This window comes from Sinohyriopsis cumingii, chromosome 6 (genome assembly GCF_028554795.1).
Source record: "Sinohyriopsis cumingii isolate HCF-2022 chromosome 6, ASM2855479v2, whole genome shotgun sequence".
Taxonomy (NCBI): Eukaryota; Metazoa; Mollusca; class Bivalvia; order Unionida; family Unionidae; genus Sinohyriopsis; species Sinohyriopsis cumingii.
This window is the reverse complement of record NC_142966.1, coordinates 114631372-114651879: the sequence shown is the minus strand read 5'-3', so window position 1 is coordinate 114651879 and position 20508 is coordinate 114631372. Positions and strand designations below refer to the sequence as shown.

General features: G+C 34.5%; 1 protein-coding gene and 1 long non-coding RNA gene across 3 annotated transcripts in view; one reads left to right on the top strand and one right to left on the bottom strand.

Moving 5' to 3' along the window:
- LOC149797769 (kinesin-like protein KIF13A) overlaps positions 1-20508 on the bottom strand; it is a 56584-nt gene that overhangs the window by 17250 nt on the left and 18826 nt on the right. The window contains exons 9-17 of the mRNA XM_089962713.1: positions 19990-20084; positions 15993-16038; positions 11765-11855; positions 10743-10797; positions 8631-8713; positions 6627-6734; positions 3878-3982; positions 1842-1931; positions 417-513 (exon numbers count right to left, since the gene is read on the bottom strand). Coding sequence (XP_089818839.1) covers positions 417-513; positions 1842-1931; positions 3878-3982; positions 6627-6734; positions 8631-8713; positions 10743-10797; positions 11765-11855; positions 15993-16038; positions 19990-20084 — 770 coding nt within the window. The remainder of the gene's footprint in view (positions 1-416; positions 514-1841; positions 1932-3877; positions 3983-6626; positions 6735-8630; positions 8714-10742; positions 10798-11764; positions 11856-15992; positions 16039-19989; positions 20085-20508) is intronic.
- LOC149797770 (uncharacterized) overlaps positions 1-20508 on the top strand; it is a 61046-nt gene that overhangs the window by 24640 nt on the left and 15898 nt on the right. The window lies entirely within an intron of this gene.

Below are 20508 nucleotides of genomic sequence, written 5' to 3'. Positions count from 1 at the left end.
AGACATGCAATATGGAGAACCTGGATTGACCAATACCTGACTTACTCAGTGAGCCAAAATACAGAATACTCTTTGTCACTTTATAACTTTCATGAAGAAAATTAAGGATGAAATTCATAGGCAATTATTTTATAAAATATCTGAGACTTGTAAGTTTCCTGTTACAGCAAGTGTAACAGAATTTCCATTCCTTGTGACATCAAGTCAGTATAATATCTTGCTACTTTAACTTATAACACACTGGTGAATATACAAAATAAAACACTGTTGAGCATATAAAATATAACATACTGGTGAATATATCAATTATAACACTTAGTTGAACATATCAAATATAATAAACTAGTGAATATACTAAATATAACAAACTGTTGAACATATAAAATATAACACACTGGTGAACATATCAAACATACCACTGGCTGTGTATTTTGCATGTTCTGCCAATTTCTTTGATAGCTGCTCCCTTAGGACATCAACTTCCTTTCTCTTCCCATTGTATTTTGCAGAAAGCTACAAAAATATGTATGATTAAATTAAATTTATTTTACAGCTTACAGTGTGATTTAATTTGACAGAATTTAATTAAATTTAATTGATACAGTTTCATTTTATGCAAAGTAATTCATTTAATCTGGACAAATCTGACTAAATTATCTACTTCATAAACTTGTTTTGAAATCAAATCTTCAAATCTAAATTTAATTTGGGGAAATTTTAATTTAATGTAATATGAAACATTTAGTATAAGAAACATGTTTGATCGAAAAAGGCAAATAAATATATGGTATATTGCCATTGAAAATGTAACACTCTGATACTGGAAGCCAAGTGCCTGGATAAAAGAATAGTTTTGATCTACAAGGCACTAAGGTTGTGCTCTAAAGTTTCGTATTTTGCATAGGGTTAGGATTTTAAAGAAAAAGAATTTCCCCAGATTTCCTCACTGGTTATACTGGCTATTTAAAAAAGACCTTGTATATCTTAGGTATAATTCAAAGAACCTTTACCGGTAATTCCCTTTTTTTGGTGTATGATTGATGGGTGTACTATGGGTTATAGCATATACAGCTTGGCCTTACTTCAGATGTGCACCTTTCAAATAAGTGCTAGCTCTACTTGGTCATTTTCACTTCCTGAACTTCCGAGGTAAATTGTATAAAAAAGAGCTAATAACTTTTTTACATTTTATATATTTGGTAATTCATTCATTGCACTTTCAGAATCTGGTATTGTCTAGTCTGGCAAAATTAATTTTCCCTATTTTAATAGCTGCTATGTATAGTGTACTTTAGAATAATTCAGGCTGATTTTTTAACACAAGGGAGCAGTCATTTTAGTTAGCAGTGTGCTTAAATCATGTAAAATTTCCAAAAGTACAATATCCAAAGAAATATCATCCATGTTACATTAATGTAGCATAGAGGTATGCCAACATTCTCTCCATTGTGCATGTTGTAAATGCGAACTACTTCACCTTACATCGTCACTCTCTCAAAAGTACATATTAACTGGTGAGCGCCCCCTAAGCAATCTATCACTGTTGATAAAACACTTCAGACAACTAATAACACATCATCATCAAGATCTATTTTCATCATGCTATCATCATCATTATTACTTTGATTATGACCACTGCCAACACTATCATAATAAGCAGAAAATGAATTATAGCCATCATCATCACCACAATCAGTCATTATCATTATCTGAACATCTAAAAATCATAATTTGTAATATATATATATATATATATATATATATATATATATATATATATATATATATATATATATATATATATGACCAAATCCTGCTTTCTGTCTGTCCTTAAGACTAACCTGATCTCTATCTGCCTGCAACTGCTGAATCTTGTCTTGCATCTCCTTGTTTCCTTTCTTTGTACTGTCCATCACCCATTCCAACACACCCTGTTATGATACAATGTATAAAATTCCAATTAATGCATCAAACCCAAACACAATAAGTTGAATGGACCGCCGACTAATACTTTCGCCAGCAAAGGTGTGAAGCATCGCTTGATTACAGACACAGCGGCAGCTTTATGGACTTTCAGGACTAAAGTCAGTCACCTGTCCAACTGCTTCTATGTATCAAATAAAAATTCAATTGTTATAAACTGAAAATTGTTCAACTATTTTCTATAAATGTTTCAGCATGTACAAGGCAATTAACACTAATTCACACCAGGGAAGTGCTAATATAAAACCATTTACTTTATGCAAATGAGTAGGGCATGGTTGTATCTGCAATAAGGTCATTTATATCAATAAACTTGGCAATATTCTGCAGATTGCTGTGTTGTTTGCACACTTCATGATTCTAAAACTTGGTAGTTATTTCAGAATGAAACTGTAGGCTCTTTTATAAGTAAAGTAGGTCTTAATAACCCAGTTTGGCTGTCTAATACATCATTCCATGGTGCAGCCACACTGTAAGTTTACTTTCAATGAGATGAGAGTTACAGCCATGACAGGGAAATAGGATGGACAGATACACAGAAAGACAAATGGATATGAAAGTGAATCCAGGAGGTTAAGTGTAGCTGCATGTTTCCTAGAGGGAGCTAAATACATACTACTGATAATCTAACACCATTTATCTCCCCTTTTTAATCACATACACAATAAATGTTGTCTTGACCTTGTACATCATATCGGCATAGAAAATTCATAGATACCAGACTGGAGAGAAGACGGAAAAAAGTTTGTCATTTGTAAAACAATGTGGAACAAAAGATCTGCTGAATCAAACTAAGAAAATTATGTAAAGTTCAATTAGTTGTTTTTGTATTATTTAGTTCAAAAGTTAAGTTTAACAACTGTTTTCTGGGACTGCATTGAACTTTTATAATCTGACCTATGTAAACTCACTGTTCCCTGTTATTCTGGATGGGGAGAGTAAGTCACTTCATTCTGAGATTTGAATCCAGTGTAAATGGCATATCACTCTAAAATGTGCTCAGATAATCAAAATTATGTCACATCAACATTTTATGATTACTGTAACCATAAGCAGATAGACACGAAAATGCAACTATCTTTGCCCCAACTTTTTTTTATCATCATAGATTATTGTTTGAGGTTTCTGTTTAATTATTTGTTTATATTCTGGGGTTGAATCCTAATAAATATCACAGCACTACCAAAAAACTTAAACCCTATGCACTTACTTCTCCCAAGTCCAGATTTTGCGTGTGTGTGATTTAGATTTTTAATGTAGCTTTAAAAATTTTCAGTCATATCGCTACAATGTCTGCAGCAAGGCAGTTTATAGTGATGTCTAGCACTAGGGCATCATGCTGCAAACATGTAGCATGATGTACCACCCAGTCATGTTATCCTGACACCAGGCCAACCAGTCCTAACACCTCTTCACCTCTTAATGCTGAGTGCCAAGCGAGGCAGCTGCTAGTACCATTTTTATAAATCTTTGGTATGACTCAGCTGGGGTTCGAACCTGTGACCTCCTGCATCTGAGGCAGATGCTCAAATCACTTATACCACCACAGTGCTCAAGTCAAAACTTTGTTTGCATCAGACAAGAAAAATAAATCTATGTAAATATGGGATGGACATACAACTTCCTTATTAATCATAATGCCAAACTGATCACAATTGTAAAATATCTTCATTTAAATGAAAATAAATTATAGTGTATTAACAGGAACTGAGCACAATAAAAACTGTTACTGTTCAGTGCATGTATATATATATATATATATATATATATATATATATATATATATATATATATATATATATTAACATACACACACACACACAAATGAACTGAATTCCTATAATGCACATATATAACAAAAAATAAGGAGATAAAAAATAAATACAATAAGAACCTTGTTTGCCAAATTGATTTTCCGCTCCTCCTCATGCTTCATGGATTGTCTCTCTCTCTCCTCCCATGTTTGCTTCTTAGCAATCTGAAGGTCCTTCACCAGATCCTGAAAAAACAGATATGCAATCAAAATGTGTATAACAGCCACTCAGAGGGCCACACAAGAGTTCTTCACAAACAGGTGGTCTTTATACATAGGTGACAGTCATGCAAGGGGATTTGCAATAAATGATGATGCAGAGAGAGAGAGAGAGATTGAGTCTGAAAGTATTAATGAACAATTTGTAATTCCAGTGAATAATTAAAATAAATAAATCCTTTCAAATTAAAACTGAACACAACTAAAAGATTAAATTCCACTTTGCATGTTAAGATAGGAATAAAGAATTTCTGTTTACTTTTCCCTATATATAAAAATATGAGGACCAGGATGAAGGTCAAAGTTCATTTCTAAAATATTATAAGTTGTCAAGTTAAAAATAAAGTTCCACAGAGGTAGAAGGCAGTGCTAGAAATGATCAATCTGTGTGTCTTTGACCTCCCACCCCTTTCCAAGTCAGTATATATCGGTTTCAGACTGACATTCATAAACAAATGGCATGCGTTGGGCGATGGCTCTTTATTTCTAAATCATAAATAACTAGATTTGTTTGTAAAGTGCATTTGCCACTAATGCATGCACTGCAAAAGCACAATAACTCCAAGTACTAAATTCAAAACTGTGGGACAATTTGATAAATTGCTCTATGATGGGATGAAAATCTAATCAGATTTACCTCATGATGTATATAAATCTTGACATAATGACATGGACATACAGACATAATGACATATGGACATCCAGACATAATGACATATGGACATCCAGACATAATGAGACAGACATAATGACATACAGACATCCAGACATAATGACGTACGGACATACAGACATAATGACGTACGGACATCCAGACATAATGACATGGACATACAGACATAATGACATATGGACATCCAGACATAATGACATATGGACATCCAGACATAATGAGACAGACATAATGACATACGGACATCCAGACATAATGACGTACGGACATACAGACATAATGACATACGGACATCCAGACATAATGACGTACGGACATACAGACATAATGACGTATGGGCATACAGACATAATGACGCATGGACATACAGACATAATGACGCATGGACATACAGACATAATGACGTATGGACATCCAGACATAATGACGTATGGACATACAGACATAATGACATATGGACATACAGACATAATGACATATGGACATACAGACATAATGAGGTATGGACATACAGACATAATGATGTATTGACATACAGACATAATGACATAGGGACATACAGACATAATGATGTATGGACATACAGACATAATGACGTATGGACATACAGACATAATGACGTATGGACATACAGACATAATGATGTATGGACATACACACATAATGATGTATGGACATACAGACATAATGACGTATGGACATACAGACATAATGACATATGGACATACAGACATAATGATGTATGGACATACAGACATAATGATGTATTGACATACAGACATAATGACATACAGACATATAGACATAATGACTTATGAATGTACAGATGAAGAGACACACAGACAGACAGCAGAAAAACAATATGTTATTACAGCTGGGCCATAAAGATGACACCTTTACAAATGGTAATGTCTTTTTTCCCAAAATGAAAGCCACCTCATTTTACAGCAGATTCATACTAGTTTTGGATTGCCAAGAACTATTTCAAACTGTGTGTCACTGAATAGTCCCCCATGCAATCATCCACTGTTTGCTGATGCAATCTATCTATGTTAATTTATTTTATTGTAGAATCTAGGTGGTGATGGGACAGGAATTTAGTCTACCTCCTTCCTGCTTTCTTTAAAATAGTACACTTTTCACTTGAATTATCAAATATATGTATTCATTTCTCAACAAAATGAACCAAACCTTTACAAAACTTATTTAGCTTATATATGCGGCCAAGTGTGATTAAATAAACCAGGTTATGTGACCACTACAATGTGAAGAGAAATCAATTAAAGGATCGTTGTTTTTTTATCTAAACATAAATATATACATATATACTCTGAGTGAGAATGGGATACTGGTATATATATATATATATATATATATATATATATATATAGAGAGAGAGAGAGAGAGAGAGAGAGAGAGAGAGAGAAAGAGAGATATCTCAGATTTTTTCTATAATTCTCTCAAGAAAATTAACAATTTACATTCGTCATATATCTAAATGATAGGGTGGGATGGAAACAAGGTGTCTGGATTAGCAGGGTGTCACTTTATATGCTTATATAAGCTTCACTGATCTACCCTTTGATACTAAACAAAGCCAGGCCATCTGACTGAATATTTACAATTCTCCATAATTTTGCACTATCCATTATGTTTGTGCATAGTAATAGCTTCACTTGTACAAAGTGAAATATGCAACTCCTTACAAATATTGCTGCTTATCTGGTTACAATGGCATATTCCTGATGGAGTAAAATTCAGAACACCAGCAACTAATTAAAACCCTAGTCAAGTGGCACATGCATTATGTTCTAATTAACAACGGTACTGTACATTGGTTTGATGGCAAAAATAATAACATTGGTTCAAATAATTGTCCTCAACAGTAACTGTGAATACCTTTTTGACCATCATTATTTATGACTATTTGAAATATACCTCCATTCTGAGAACATCATCTCTATTGGGCTCAGGTGTTGATGCAATCTTGTCTCGTAATTTGCGGATCTCCTCTCGCAACTCAGCAATGACATCTTGTGTCTCATCCTAAAAAAAACCAGAATCATTCATAGGTTGTGGTTGTTTTTTTTTTGTTTGTATTTGAATTTTAATACTAACATGGGTTTCAGCACATGAAAGGCTATTCATGTTGGCAAGTATATTTGATGAAGGAAGAACACGGGAAGACCCACTGACCCACAGGAAGCTACCAGCAAGCTTTCTCACATACCCACATTGGCTGAGCCCAAGATTTAAACCCATGTGGACAGAGGTGAGACATAAGTGATCTGTAAAGGTGAGCATCTTAGACCACTCGACCACCTGGGCACCTGTGGTTTTTGTAATGCCACTTTTAATTGCAAGTAAAAAACCAAAGAATAAAATACAGAATCCAATATAGTCTTTAACTTGTCATACCTAAAGAGTACTTCTTCTTCATTTTTTTACATTATAGTGTTCCCTCTTTATAATGCTGCTCTCACACTAAAAGTGAGGGAGCTTATCTTGAGGGATGTTTCATCTAGACTGTATCCTGATTTTGTATTAAAAGCAAAAACACCTCATAGAGTATTAAAAGATAAATGGTCACAATGTAATTATTTCTCACAAGCCAAGAACTAAAATAAAGTGAAATAAATTAAAAAGTAATGATTTAAAAAAAACTGACTAAATTTTGATGAGATCCATGCCCATAATAATGTTGTAAATGGGGTGGAAATATAGAGAAGAGCTTTATTGTGAGGAACACCTGTATTGTCTGATTATAGCACAAGTGTTACAAAAAATGTGGCATCTCACCAGGCAACACAATTACGATGATACAGCTCTCTGCACAGGATATGACAGGAACTCAGGGTACAAACTTTAGACACCTAATAATACTCAGTAAAATTTCACTTTAAAACATCAATTAATTTACAAGACATATGACTGCCAAAAACTTTAACAAAGAACTTTGACATCACTGATCTTGATAATATTGTGCCACAACCACTTTCATTATCACTGCCACTGCTATCTGAAAAGTGATCATATGTTTAACTATTTACAAGCAAAATATTTTTGTTGCTTCCATAAATATTAATATCATCTAATATTTATTATTGGTAATTGTTACATTTACACTAGTAGGTGTAACCATGCTTTTAAATCATGCAGATCATCATTCCAGGCATGTGTCAAGACAAACAATAAACTGGTGTATCCAAGTTTATATGTCTAGGGCCTATGAAAACTGGTTTGATGAACTGAATACTTCTGAATTAACTGCCTTATTGGTGACACTGCTGTACTCCACTTACTTTTGACTTTTGATCTTTGCTTTAAAGATTAAAATATTAGGAATTGTCCTTGAAAACCCAGTTTCTGAATCTGCTGGTTGAGCATGAAAAGGTATATATAAAGCTGTGTCACATTGGCTGAATTTTGTTACCAGCATCAAGTAAGGTGTGAAAGGTCTATACCTATTGGTTGAATTCATGGTGCATATAGAGTTGTAGGATAATTAGCCAGCCAACTTATAGACAATCAAACAGATATTAAGCTTCACCTTTTAATTACACAAGTCAACCAGCCAATCAGATTTTGATATGGTGGAACTTTCCCAGATTGCAGCTACCATTATATTGGCTATGAATTTAGTCCAACTGCAAACAAGACAGACTCAGATCTGCCATCACATAATGCACTATCACATCTGGTCAATGAATGAATGAATGAATGAATGAATGAATGAATGAATGAATGAAAGAATGAATGAATGAATGAATGAATGAAAGAAGGAAGGAAGGAAGGAAGGAAGGAATAAATGGATGAATAACTGAATGAATGAATGAATGAATGAATGAATGAAGGAATGAAGGAATGAATGATTCAAAATCAAATAAGTAATAATAATCCAATGAACAAATGAATAAATGAAGTAAAATTGAAATAAGCTACCAGGTTGATCTTGACTTTGTTCTTGACAGACTTGGCGTGTTGAGCTGTCTGAAGTGTGGCCAGTGTCTCCTTATGGGATTTATCTGCAGGCAAAAAAGTATTTTAAAATGAGTATCTTTTGTTTTGATTTAAAAAAGCATAAAAATATTGTTTCTGAACCTTAATGAAATACATGGAATACAGTTTTTGTTTGGCCCACCTTTTACATGGCTAGAGAAGAAATATATGAAAGAAAAAATATTACTTTAAAATATTTTAGCTGATCTAACTTAGCTTTAACACTGACCTCAATGAGATTATATGTATGGATTGACATGTACAAAAGAGGTCAAAGTGACTGCCATGCCAAGGTTCCATCAAGGCAGGTTTCACTATAAATGATATGGAGAAAATTGATTTTTAGAAAGCTTTGAAAACTCATCTATTAAACGACAGCTTAAGTATAAATAACAAAGTTATAAATATTTATATGTATATAAAATACTTGACAAAGACAGATATAACTGTCTGTAAAACGTTAACACATAAAATAAACAAAACCAAAATAAATCAAACAATATTTGAAGATACTATACAAATAAACTGTAAAATATAAACCCCAACTTTTATTAAAATGTTGTATCTTGTATCAGTTAGGTGAAGATAGAAGTCTAAACTGTCATAAAGAAGTTCAAATTAAAATTAAATAACACATTTTAAAATTTTGAACATGGCAGAATGTAAAATGTTCAAACACAGCTGGCTCAAACATTCAATATTATTCTAACTTATCTGTATGACTCACCAGAATTTCAATATTAAAACTTGCAAATATGAACAATGAACTCCTCAAACCGATTTGTTAGGTCCCATGGGTGTTTAAGCTTTTGAGTACATACTGTATTTCAAAAACTTCTACAGTATGTTTTTTGTCATTGCTAAAGAAAATGTGAATCATATTACATTTAACTGAATCAGGTATCAGAAAATAAAGTATTTGGCAATATAATGTATTCCATCATTATTACACTTTTCATGGACTATATAAAAATAGATTCTTTTACAGGTGAGGTTACCTTATATTGAGGTAATTTATACATATTGTATAGGTTCACTTATAAGTCAGATCCAAGTACAAACTGCATAATGTATGGACAGATCCAAGTACAAACTGCATATACCCAGATCTGCAACTGCATAATGTATGGACAGATCCATGTGCAAACTGCATAATGTATGGACAGATCCAAGTGCAAACTGCATTTCCCAGATCTGCAACTGCATAATGTATGGACAGATCCAAGCATATGCAGTTTGTTAGAAGTAATCAGCAAAACATGCAACACTGACCCTGTTTTCTTCTTTCTCTTATCATGTCCAAAATCTTTAACCTAGCTTCTGAACTAAATAGCAGTAGGTTCTGCCCTTACCACATGTGCAAGCCATTCACATAGATTGGTTTAGGTCAATCATGTAGGACTATTGCAGATGGTCGAGAAGTAAATTTAAACAAAGTACAGAAACCATTTTTCTTCTTTCATTCACAATGACCTTCATATTTGCCCTTTTGAATGCAAAGGCAATTGAATTCTTTATTTCATGTGCAAACCATTCACAAAGTTTGGTAACTGAGAGGATAGAGAACTTAAGTTCTTGTCCAGAAACCGTGTTCATTCTTGCAGTTGCAGTGATCTTGACTTTGATCTTTCAGACTCTAAATTGACTGGGTTCTATCGCAATTTAGATGCAAGGCACCCACAAGGTCTAGTCACTACTGGAAGTTACAGTGCAGAAACCATTTGTCTTCTTTCAGTAAGAGCTATCTCGAACTTTGACCTTTTGGTCATAAAATAAATAGGGTTCTTCCTTGACAACTTCAGTTATTATGCAAAAATGAAATTGGTAACAGACAGATACATGGATAGATGTATAATATGATAACAATATACACTACATATAGCACATATATATAACTGTCATAAGCTTTAATATACATGGTAAGTCTAAGGAACTTTCAAAAGGGACAACATTTTAATGCCCGGCACTTACTACATGCAATATCCAGTGATCGCCTATCACCATAATATGTTATGCATTAATGCAGAAAAAAAGTTTGCTTGCTTCTTGACTTACCAACAGGGGAAATTACAGCAAACATTAAGGTCCTGCAGTTTCCACCAAAAGCATCCTGTAAACAAAGAGCACTGTCATAACAGGAAGTAGAAAGGTACACTGTCTAATCTGGTGGTTGCTAATCATGTTAAATAATGGAAAAGAACTCAGATAGTCTACAAACTGATGTTATCAAATTGCAAGATATTTATTTACAAGATGCCTAAGTACAAAATTTCATAATGTGAGTCCTCCATTAAGATGTTCCCTGCAAGCTGTAACTCATGGAAAAAAGTAAAGTTTCCTCTTGCCAGGTCATCCAGTCATGAAATATGTTGTGAGAAACAACTGAGCTAAAAGGCCTTAAAAAACTGCATCCAAAATTTTTGTCAATAGCCTGAGTTCTATTGTTATGCACCAGCATCTTTATGATTACAGGGCACTGTCATGTATTTCTCCATGATAAGCTAACCCACTGCATGGCAGGAATCTATATAAAGGGTACCTATCTTAGGCATACAGTAATACTGCACAATCATTTTCACCGCTCCGGTGGCTTAGTGGTTAGAGTGTCCGCCTCGGATGCTGGAGGTTGTGGGTTCGTTCCCTGGCCGAGTCATACCAAAGACTTACAAAAATGGTACTCACAGCTGCCTCGCTTGGTGCTCAGCATTAAGAGGTTAGTGTTAGGACTGGTCAGCCTGGTGTCAGGATAATGTGACTGGGTGGAACATCATGCTACATGTCTGCGGTATGATGTCCCAGTGCTAGACATCACTATAAACTGCCACACTGAAGACATTGTAGCAATATGACTGAAAATTGTTAAAGCTATGTTAAAAACCTAAGACACACACACACACACACACACACACACACAATTGGTTTAGTGGATAACAGCAAATAATTTAGAAGTTGTATGTAACTTTAAATAACTTTGAAACAGTCTTTAACACTTGTGCATAACTGGAAAGTGATACCAATGTATCACTGTATACTACCTGGGAAATGTAGGCAGGATGAAAATCCAAAATCTGAATTACCTGGAGGAGCCGGGTCAAATTTGAGTCTCTGTATGTGATACTCCCTCCTTTATTAGCCAATGCATTTAGCACTGACTGGAGTCCTTGTACACTAATTCAAAAGAAACAGATTTTTAAAAATCAATATAAGGTCATATTGCAGCTTTTGTTATAATAAAACCAATCATAATGATTATATGTCTGCTTATAAATACAGTAACTATATCATTATAAGTATGTCAAGTTAAAACAAATAGGGCTTCCATGTATTTCATACAGTCAAGTCAAGTTTGTATACTTTTTTGCTAGGTCTGGGAATTGTAGAATGCTATAATCAATAAATATTATATCTAAATTCATCATTTAGTTTTCAAAGTGTTTATGTATACTTGTCCATGACAATGAATATACGTGTAGTACTTGCCCATGTCAATTACATTGGACATACATGTAGTTGTTGTTGTTGTTCTACTAGGGTTTAACGCCATTTTTCAGCACAAGATAGGCTATACATGGCGGCCAGTATAACAGGTGGAGGAAGAACCCTGGAAAACCCAGGGAAGAATCACCAACCCATGAGAAGCTACAGGCTATCCCATGTACTCAGGCTAGCTGAGCCTTGGACTCAAATCCATGCAGACAGAGGTGAGATGGCAGCGATCCGGAACGGTGAGCACTTTAGACCACTCGGCCACTTGGGGCCCCCATACATGTAGTACTATGTATTGATGTTAATGATATTGGATATACATGTTATACATACTCGTCCATATCAATGACTCTGGACATACATGTAGTACTTTTCCATGTCACTAACATTGGACATTCATGTAATACTTGTCCATGTCAATGACTCTGGACATACATGTAGTACTCATCCATGTCATTAACATTGGACATTCATGTAATACTTGTCCATGTCAATGACTCTGGACATACATGTAGTACTTATCCATGTCACTAACACTGGATATTCATGTAATATGTCACTAACATTGGACATTCATGTACTACTTGTCCATGTCAATGACTCTGGACATACATGTAGTACTCATCCATGTCATTAACATTGGACATTCATGTAATACTTGTCCATGTCAATGACTCTGGACATACATGTAGTACTCATCCATGTCATTAACATTGGACATTCATGTAATACTTGTCCATGTCAATGACTCTGGACATACATGTAGTACTCATCCATGTCATAAACATTGGACATTCATGTAATACTTGTCCATGTCAATGACTCTGGACATACATGTAGTACTCATCTACTCATCCATGTCATTAACATTGGACATTCATGTAATACTTGTCCATGTCAATGACTCTGGACATATATGTAGTACTTATCCATGTCACTAACATCGGATATTCATGTAATACTTGTCCATGTCAATGACTCTGGACATACATATAGTACATCTGCCATTGCATAAGGTACTAGCAGGTCTGGGTCTGAGCAGTTTGTTAAAAGTAACCAGTAGAACTAACAACATAGACCCTGATCAGCAGGCACATTATCCTACAGCGGATCTGGATCTTTGTTGTTTGCAGTTTGACTTGACTTACAAACAAGTATACATGGTCTTGTCCATGTCACATTGGATGTACATGTAGTTAACAGTTTATACAGTTACACTTACTGTCAGACTCATACGTAATGGTATTAACATTTTCAAACAAACAGTTACACAAATACATGTTTCCATGAAAAAAAAAAAATAAACCAGTCAAGCTTACTATGTGATGCAAGTTTTAACATGCATGTTCATGTCATAGCTTACTGTGAGTTCTACATATCATTTTTATGTGAAAATGTCTTTGTTCTGTAACTTACTAACTAAATAAGACCTATATTTATGTTTGTTCCATGACATACAAAATGCTCTCAAAGACTAGGAGGTGTGCCACCATGAGCTTGTAGGTACAGTCAAATGTCCACTACGCTAACTAGAACCTCACTGAGTCTGGCTACAATGGTTCATACTCAAATTATTTTTACCCTTGTCGCTTTCAGTGGCTGAAACAACAGTTGCTTTCTGGCAACCACTAATTTTACACAAATATCCTCAGTTGTTGGCATTACAATTATGACAGTGATTTAGGCCCCCTCCCCCTGAGGTCATGGGTTCGAACCCCAGCTGAGTCATACCAAAGACTTATGTAAATGGTACTAACAGCTGCCTTGCTAGGCACTCAACATTAAGATCTTAGTGTTAGGACTGGTCAGCCTGGTGTCAGAATAATGTGACTGGGTGGGACATCATGTTACAATTCTGTGGAATGATGCATCCATGCTAGACATCACTATAAATTGCCACACTGCAGAAATCATAGCAATATGACTAAAACATTTATAAAACTACATTAAAAATCCAAATCACTCCACCACCACCACAGAAAAAAGTGTTTCCTATTGCACTGGTTTGAAAATTTGGGTAGTTTTTTTAACATTACATATATTGAATGTAAATGTTTTTTATTTTATTTTTACCATGGGGAAAAAAGTGCTAGTTGTGAGCAATGAGAATTAGGGATAGCGGACTGGAAATTTTTTACCATTTTCACAACAGTCAGAATTCAAATGAATACAAGAGATTAACTTTAATCTACGCTCAGTTCGTCAACATGCTGAGAGTCAAAGGATATTTCCAAATTAATGAACCAAAGGAGTACAAATAAACAGTTTCATATTTTAATTGCACTGAACCAGCAAACCATGATTCTGAAGTACTGATTATGAATGTAGTGTGATTGTCATGTTTTTTGTTAAACCTTTATTATTTAAATTATTGTCATTATTTATCTGGCTTTGGTATGTCAGGTGATAAAAGCTTTATAATTTAGCTAATTTTCCCAGGTGGACTACACAAATCAAATGCTATAACTAATTAGATGTTGAATGAAGAAGCATAATAACAATGCCTTCGAATACACAGTAACTAGGAATTTAGCCAGGGAAATTAAACCCAAGAGTTCTAACAGTGAAAACATTGTATACAAGAAAGTGATAAACAATCTTTACCATATAAGAATAAATGTGCACTGTTTTGTGCTATGTACTCCATGTACAATGTTAAGCTTCTTGTCCCTGAAGACAGAGGATTGAAACTTAGAGTTATAAAGCACTCTCCCATTATAATGCTCTTCATTATAACACTATTCCTATTATAAGGCTGTGATGGTTACAGCACTCTCTCACAACAAGGCCCTTCATTAAAATGCTATTCCTATTACAAGGCTGTGATGGTTACATAATTCTCTCACTGTAAGGCCCTTCATTATAACACTGTTTTTGTTAGAAGGCTGTAATGGTTATACAACTCTCTTTCTACAAAGCCCTTCATTATAACACTGTTTCTGTTATAAGGTTGTGATGGTTACATCATTCTCTCACTTTAAGGCCCTCCATTATAACACTGTTCCTGTTATAAGGCTGTGATGGTTACAACACTCTCTCGCTACAAGGTTCTCCATTATAACACTGTTCCTGTTGTAAGGCTGTGATGGTTACAGCACTCTCTCACTGTAAGGCTCTTCATTGTAAACTGTTCCTGTTATTAGGCTGTGATTGCTACAACTCTCTCCTACTACAAGGCCCTTCATTATAACAATGTTCCATTTTATAATGGGGGCCCCGAGTAGCCGAGTGATCTAAAGCGCTCTCCAGTATGGATCACTGCCATCTCACCTCTGTCTGCGTGTGTTCGAGTCGGGGTTCAGCCAATGTGGGTATGTGAGGAAGCTTGCCAGTAGCTTCTCCTGGGTCAGTGGTTCTACCCTGGGTTTTCCCCAGGTTCTTCCTCCATCATTAATACTGGCCACCATGCATAGCCTATTGTGTGCTGAAAAATGGCATTAAACCCCACAACAACAACAACTGTTATAATGAAAGTTTGGTCATGGATTGCATTTCATTATTTTATAGTAAAATTACATGCATAGAATTAATGTATTTCATTATAAGTCAGTCTCACTATATGGCTGTATACTATATATGGTTTACAGGGATAGTATTTATAATGAGTGAATACAAAAGCAACAGTTGATCTGTAAAGTGCAAAATGACATTAGAATTTCTTTGGATCTCCAAGACAAAGCTAAGTAATTAGTAAGAATGGATGCTTGATGTAGGTTATAACCTATATAAAATGGGCAAAATATACTTCCAGATAGATATCTAGGTAGTTTACAGAAAGCTAGTCTAATATATGTATACAATTATTTAAGTGATACCTACCCAGAAAGGACCTGAGGATCTGAGCTACCCCCAGCTGTGTCTGGTCCTGAAAAAAATGAGAACATTCTTATGTCACTGATCTTTACAAAGATTAACAAAGAGATATGTTTGTCCTGATAATGATATTTTTTAAGAAAAAAATGCACCTGTGATGTAGTGACAGCTTTCCCCCTGAGGTATTGGGTTTTCAAAAATAACTGAACATTCTTATTGGAACTGCATGTTCATCCCCATAATTTTCTTATGCCCCTCCCCCAATTTTGTGATACCATTTATCTGTCTGTCTGTCTCAATCCACCAATTCATATGCCAGTTACATGGTTTCCCACAACAATGGACTGAAATGCAAAATATTATATTATTATGATTAGGTGAGAAAGGGGTGCTGTTTTAAGCATGTTACAGCTGCAGTTTACCTGTACATTATTGTGATAAGGTGAGAAAAGGGTATTGTTTTAAGCATCTAACAACTGCAGTTTACCTGTACATTATTGTGATGAGGTGAGAAAGAGATATTGTTTTAAATATCTAACAACTGCAGTTTACCTGTACATTATTGTGATGAGGTGAGAAAGGGGTATTGTTTTAAACATCTAACAACTGCAGCTTACCTGCACATTATTGTGATGAGGTGAGAAAGAGATATTGTTTTAAACATCTAACAACTGCAGTTTACCTGTACATTATTGTGATGAGGTGAGAAAGGGTATTGTTTTAAACATCTAACAACTGCAGTTTACCTGTACATTATTGTGATGAGGTGAGAAAAGGGGTATTGCTTTTAGCATGTTACAGCTGTAGTTTACTTGAGCATTATTGTTACAAGGTGGGAAAGGGGTATTGTTTTTAGCATGTTACAGCTGTAGTTTACTTGAGCATTATTGTTACAAGGTGGGAAAGGGGTATTGCTTTTAGCATGTTACAGCTGTAGTTTACTTGAGCATTATTGTTACAAGGTGAGACAGGGGTATTGTTTTTAGCATGTTACAGCTGTAATATACATGCTATTATGACAAGATAGGAAAGTGATACTGCTTGTAATTTGTTACAGCTGCAGGAACCAGAGGAAATTAAGCAATTTTCCAGTCTGTGTTTGGTATCTCTGTTACTTTCAAAAAGCAATAATGTCATTTATAAGATAGTAAAATTAGGCTAATGTACCAGTCAGAGTATTTTGATATCTCAGTTACTTTCAAAAAACAATAAAAAGTTCAAGGCACATGTTCCAGCTGGAGCATTGGTATCCCTGTTAATACTTTCAATATAGTTTTATTGACATTCTGCATAAAAATGTTGCTGGAGATTCATATCACACATGGTGACCTATGAAGTTTATTTTATTTTTTTAAAAATTTTGTATCATTCAATAAAGTATATGTAAAATCTGGATATACTAAAAAGTTAAAATGTTGTAGAAAAAAGTATCACACTGGGAAAAATTAAAATCACACCTACTTAAAATCAAATAGAAAGGATCATTGTAAAATCACATCTTTAGTGAGAAGACATTTGGAGTCTTCTCCCCTTCTTTTCATACATAGCATAATTACTTATCACACAATGTTCAGTTTATTTCCAGATAAAATGTTTCTGGAAGAAAGTACAGTATTCCCTCATTATAATATTGTCCACTGGAGTCATACAGTACACTGCCTTATAATGAAGTACATAATACATTATTACCTCATTATAATGCTGTCAATGGGAGTCATACATTATACTGCCTTATAATGAAGTACATAATACATTATTACCTCATTATAATGCTGTCCATTGGAGTCATACAGTACACTGTCCTATAATGAAGTACATAATACAGTACTTCCTCATCATAATACTGTCCATGGAAGCAATGAGTACACTGCTTTATAATGAAGTACATTCAAACCTGTCCTAATGTTTCAGCAGTCACCTGGTAAAAATGGCAATTCTAATTTTCCCCTGGCAAAGTTTCCTATAAAGAATCTGCAGTCACCAGCTGTCTTAATGTCATCAATGGCTATGTTTTTCTTAACCAAACAGTGGTTTCACCCAGCTGTCTTCTGCAGTCAGTGGCCATCTGTTTCTTAACAAAGTAATGGTTTCACCTTGCCTTCTGTGGTCACTACAGTGTATCAGCAGTGACCACTACAAGTATGAAACTTACACTTGTTTGTTTGATGAGTATGGCATGGTATAGATAAAGGTATACTATGTGAATCAATAGCCACAGAAAGCTTCTTTTTATTACCTAATCATCAATAAGGTCTCTTATAAAAGCCAGATGTCAACTGGCATAGATGGGTGGTGTTGGCCTCCATTGTATTTCAACTGCCTCCTTCCCCTTCCTTTTCCATATGTTGTCCTCAAATATGACCTTGGTTTGCTTGGGAATGACAGAATGTCTCTTTTTTGCTCCAATGTTCATATATTACTAAAGACTTTCTACTGATGTGTTCCTTAATCCTTGTACACTCTGCTTGTTCCACCAATATAGTCATTGTCACAATCACTACATTTGATATGATAAACCACACCACATTTTATATAATTTTTTGTTTGTCCTTCACAAGTGCAAGTTGTCTCTTAAGGAACTATATGGTTTGATATACACAATTTAATGCTAAGTTGTCTGATTACTCTAGCTAGGACCTCTGATGTGCTGTGGCTGTATGGCATACTGATGTTTGTTTTATTCAGGCTGCTACTGGTTTTATTTGGTGTTTTTTTCTTCTTCTCTGGGAGTTTAAAAATCCGCCCTGGATATCGATTTACTCATAGTGCAGCTTTCAAATGCTCTACTTCTTCAATTCCATCTGTCTCATCAGTAACTAACAAGTTAGCTTGGTGCAATAAAGATCTTACTACTGACCTCTTGTGTTCCAGATGATGACTGGATAAAAAATTGAGGTACTGGTCCATGTGGGTTGGTTTTCTACACAGAGTGACCATTATAAGTCACATAACCAGCAGTATTTGCTGATGAAGGCAGTGTGATATTGAAAAATTTCAAACTCTAAGATTTGTATGCCCTATTACTCATGAATTATCTAGAACAAGGAAGCAACCTTTTCAGTTGTATCTTAAACATAATTTCACAACTACATCATGAAATGGGATCAATGACTATATGAAAATTATAACAGGAAAAGTGTTATAATGGTGGGCTTTATAGTGAGGGAGTGCTACAATTGGAGTAGTCTTCTACATTAGGTTAGGTTTTATTTTTATTTTTTTCTTGGTATGGTTTGTAAAATATAGGCTTCAAGGAGGTACATGTTTCCTGTTTCTTTGAACAAATATCATAAAGCAAATGCAACTATCACCCCTAACAACATAAGCCCAGTAATTAACAGGCAGAAAAATGAATTCCATTTTGGTTAGAAGTATAATCTGTGTAGGTGACAGTATATGCATTGGAAATTCCTGTGCAAATTTGTGCCATGCTTACAAGTCGTTGCATGTAATTTTCAGCAAAGCATTATAGGTATGACTGGTATAAGATTATCATTTTGAATGTTTTGTATTGGTATAATTGTTGGTGAACTAAATCAACCATAGCACTATATCACTTATACCTACAATGACACAAAACCAATCACCCAAAATGACTTGTCACATTGGCTGATCTGTTACAGGAATTTCTGTATTTGCCATTATCTGCTACAAATCATAATTCTAACTAAAATTTCAACTCACTTGCCTACTTATAATGATTGAACTCTAATGTTGTTATGGTTTGTCATGATCAATAAATTGGTGAAGTATATTTTCAGAGAATGTGGAGCATAAACCTACTCAACCCTATTGAACAATATTTTAAAAATTATGTGCTTGCCCATGCACGGTTTGTAGTTTCTTCCTGTTTCTGAAGTTTCTCCAGTAAAGTCAAGTGAGAAAATAGGAGGAAGAAAAAATCAGCAACAAAGGTCCATTATGCAGAAGATAGTCATGTTACAATAAGAGCAATTTGTCCTCAAGATAAAATAAATAAAATTAATAAATAATGATGAATTACCTGCAACATCAACAAGGTTTATAACAGATCTAACACCAACTTTGCTGGACTGTCGCTCTCGTTGTTCCAAGGCAATTCTGAGAATGGCATGGGCCCTAGAAGACAAATCATATATAATCGGTATTGAATCTATTATTGTCATATGCATTGTTATACTCTCCTTAAGAGGGTCTCATGGGAGAATACTCCTTGACTTTTGAGTCACCCTCCATAAATAAAGCATTAATATTATTATTATTATTATTATTACTATAATAATGGTTTTATAATTTTGCTAAATGGAAATTGCTAGTTGTGTGTTGCAAATTGAATGGTTTCTATAAACAAATTTTATATGACCGAGCCCACTGACTGTGCATTCTTCTAATTTCATTTGTGGTCCACCATATTTGAACTCAATATATCTGTTTGTATTCAGAAGTTAAAAAGATCATTTATTTCCAATGTAACAGAAATAAGTATATTTTCTAATTAGGTGCCATTGTGAAATAAAAAAAATTAAACTAATGTTTCTTGAAG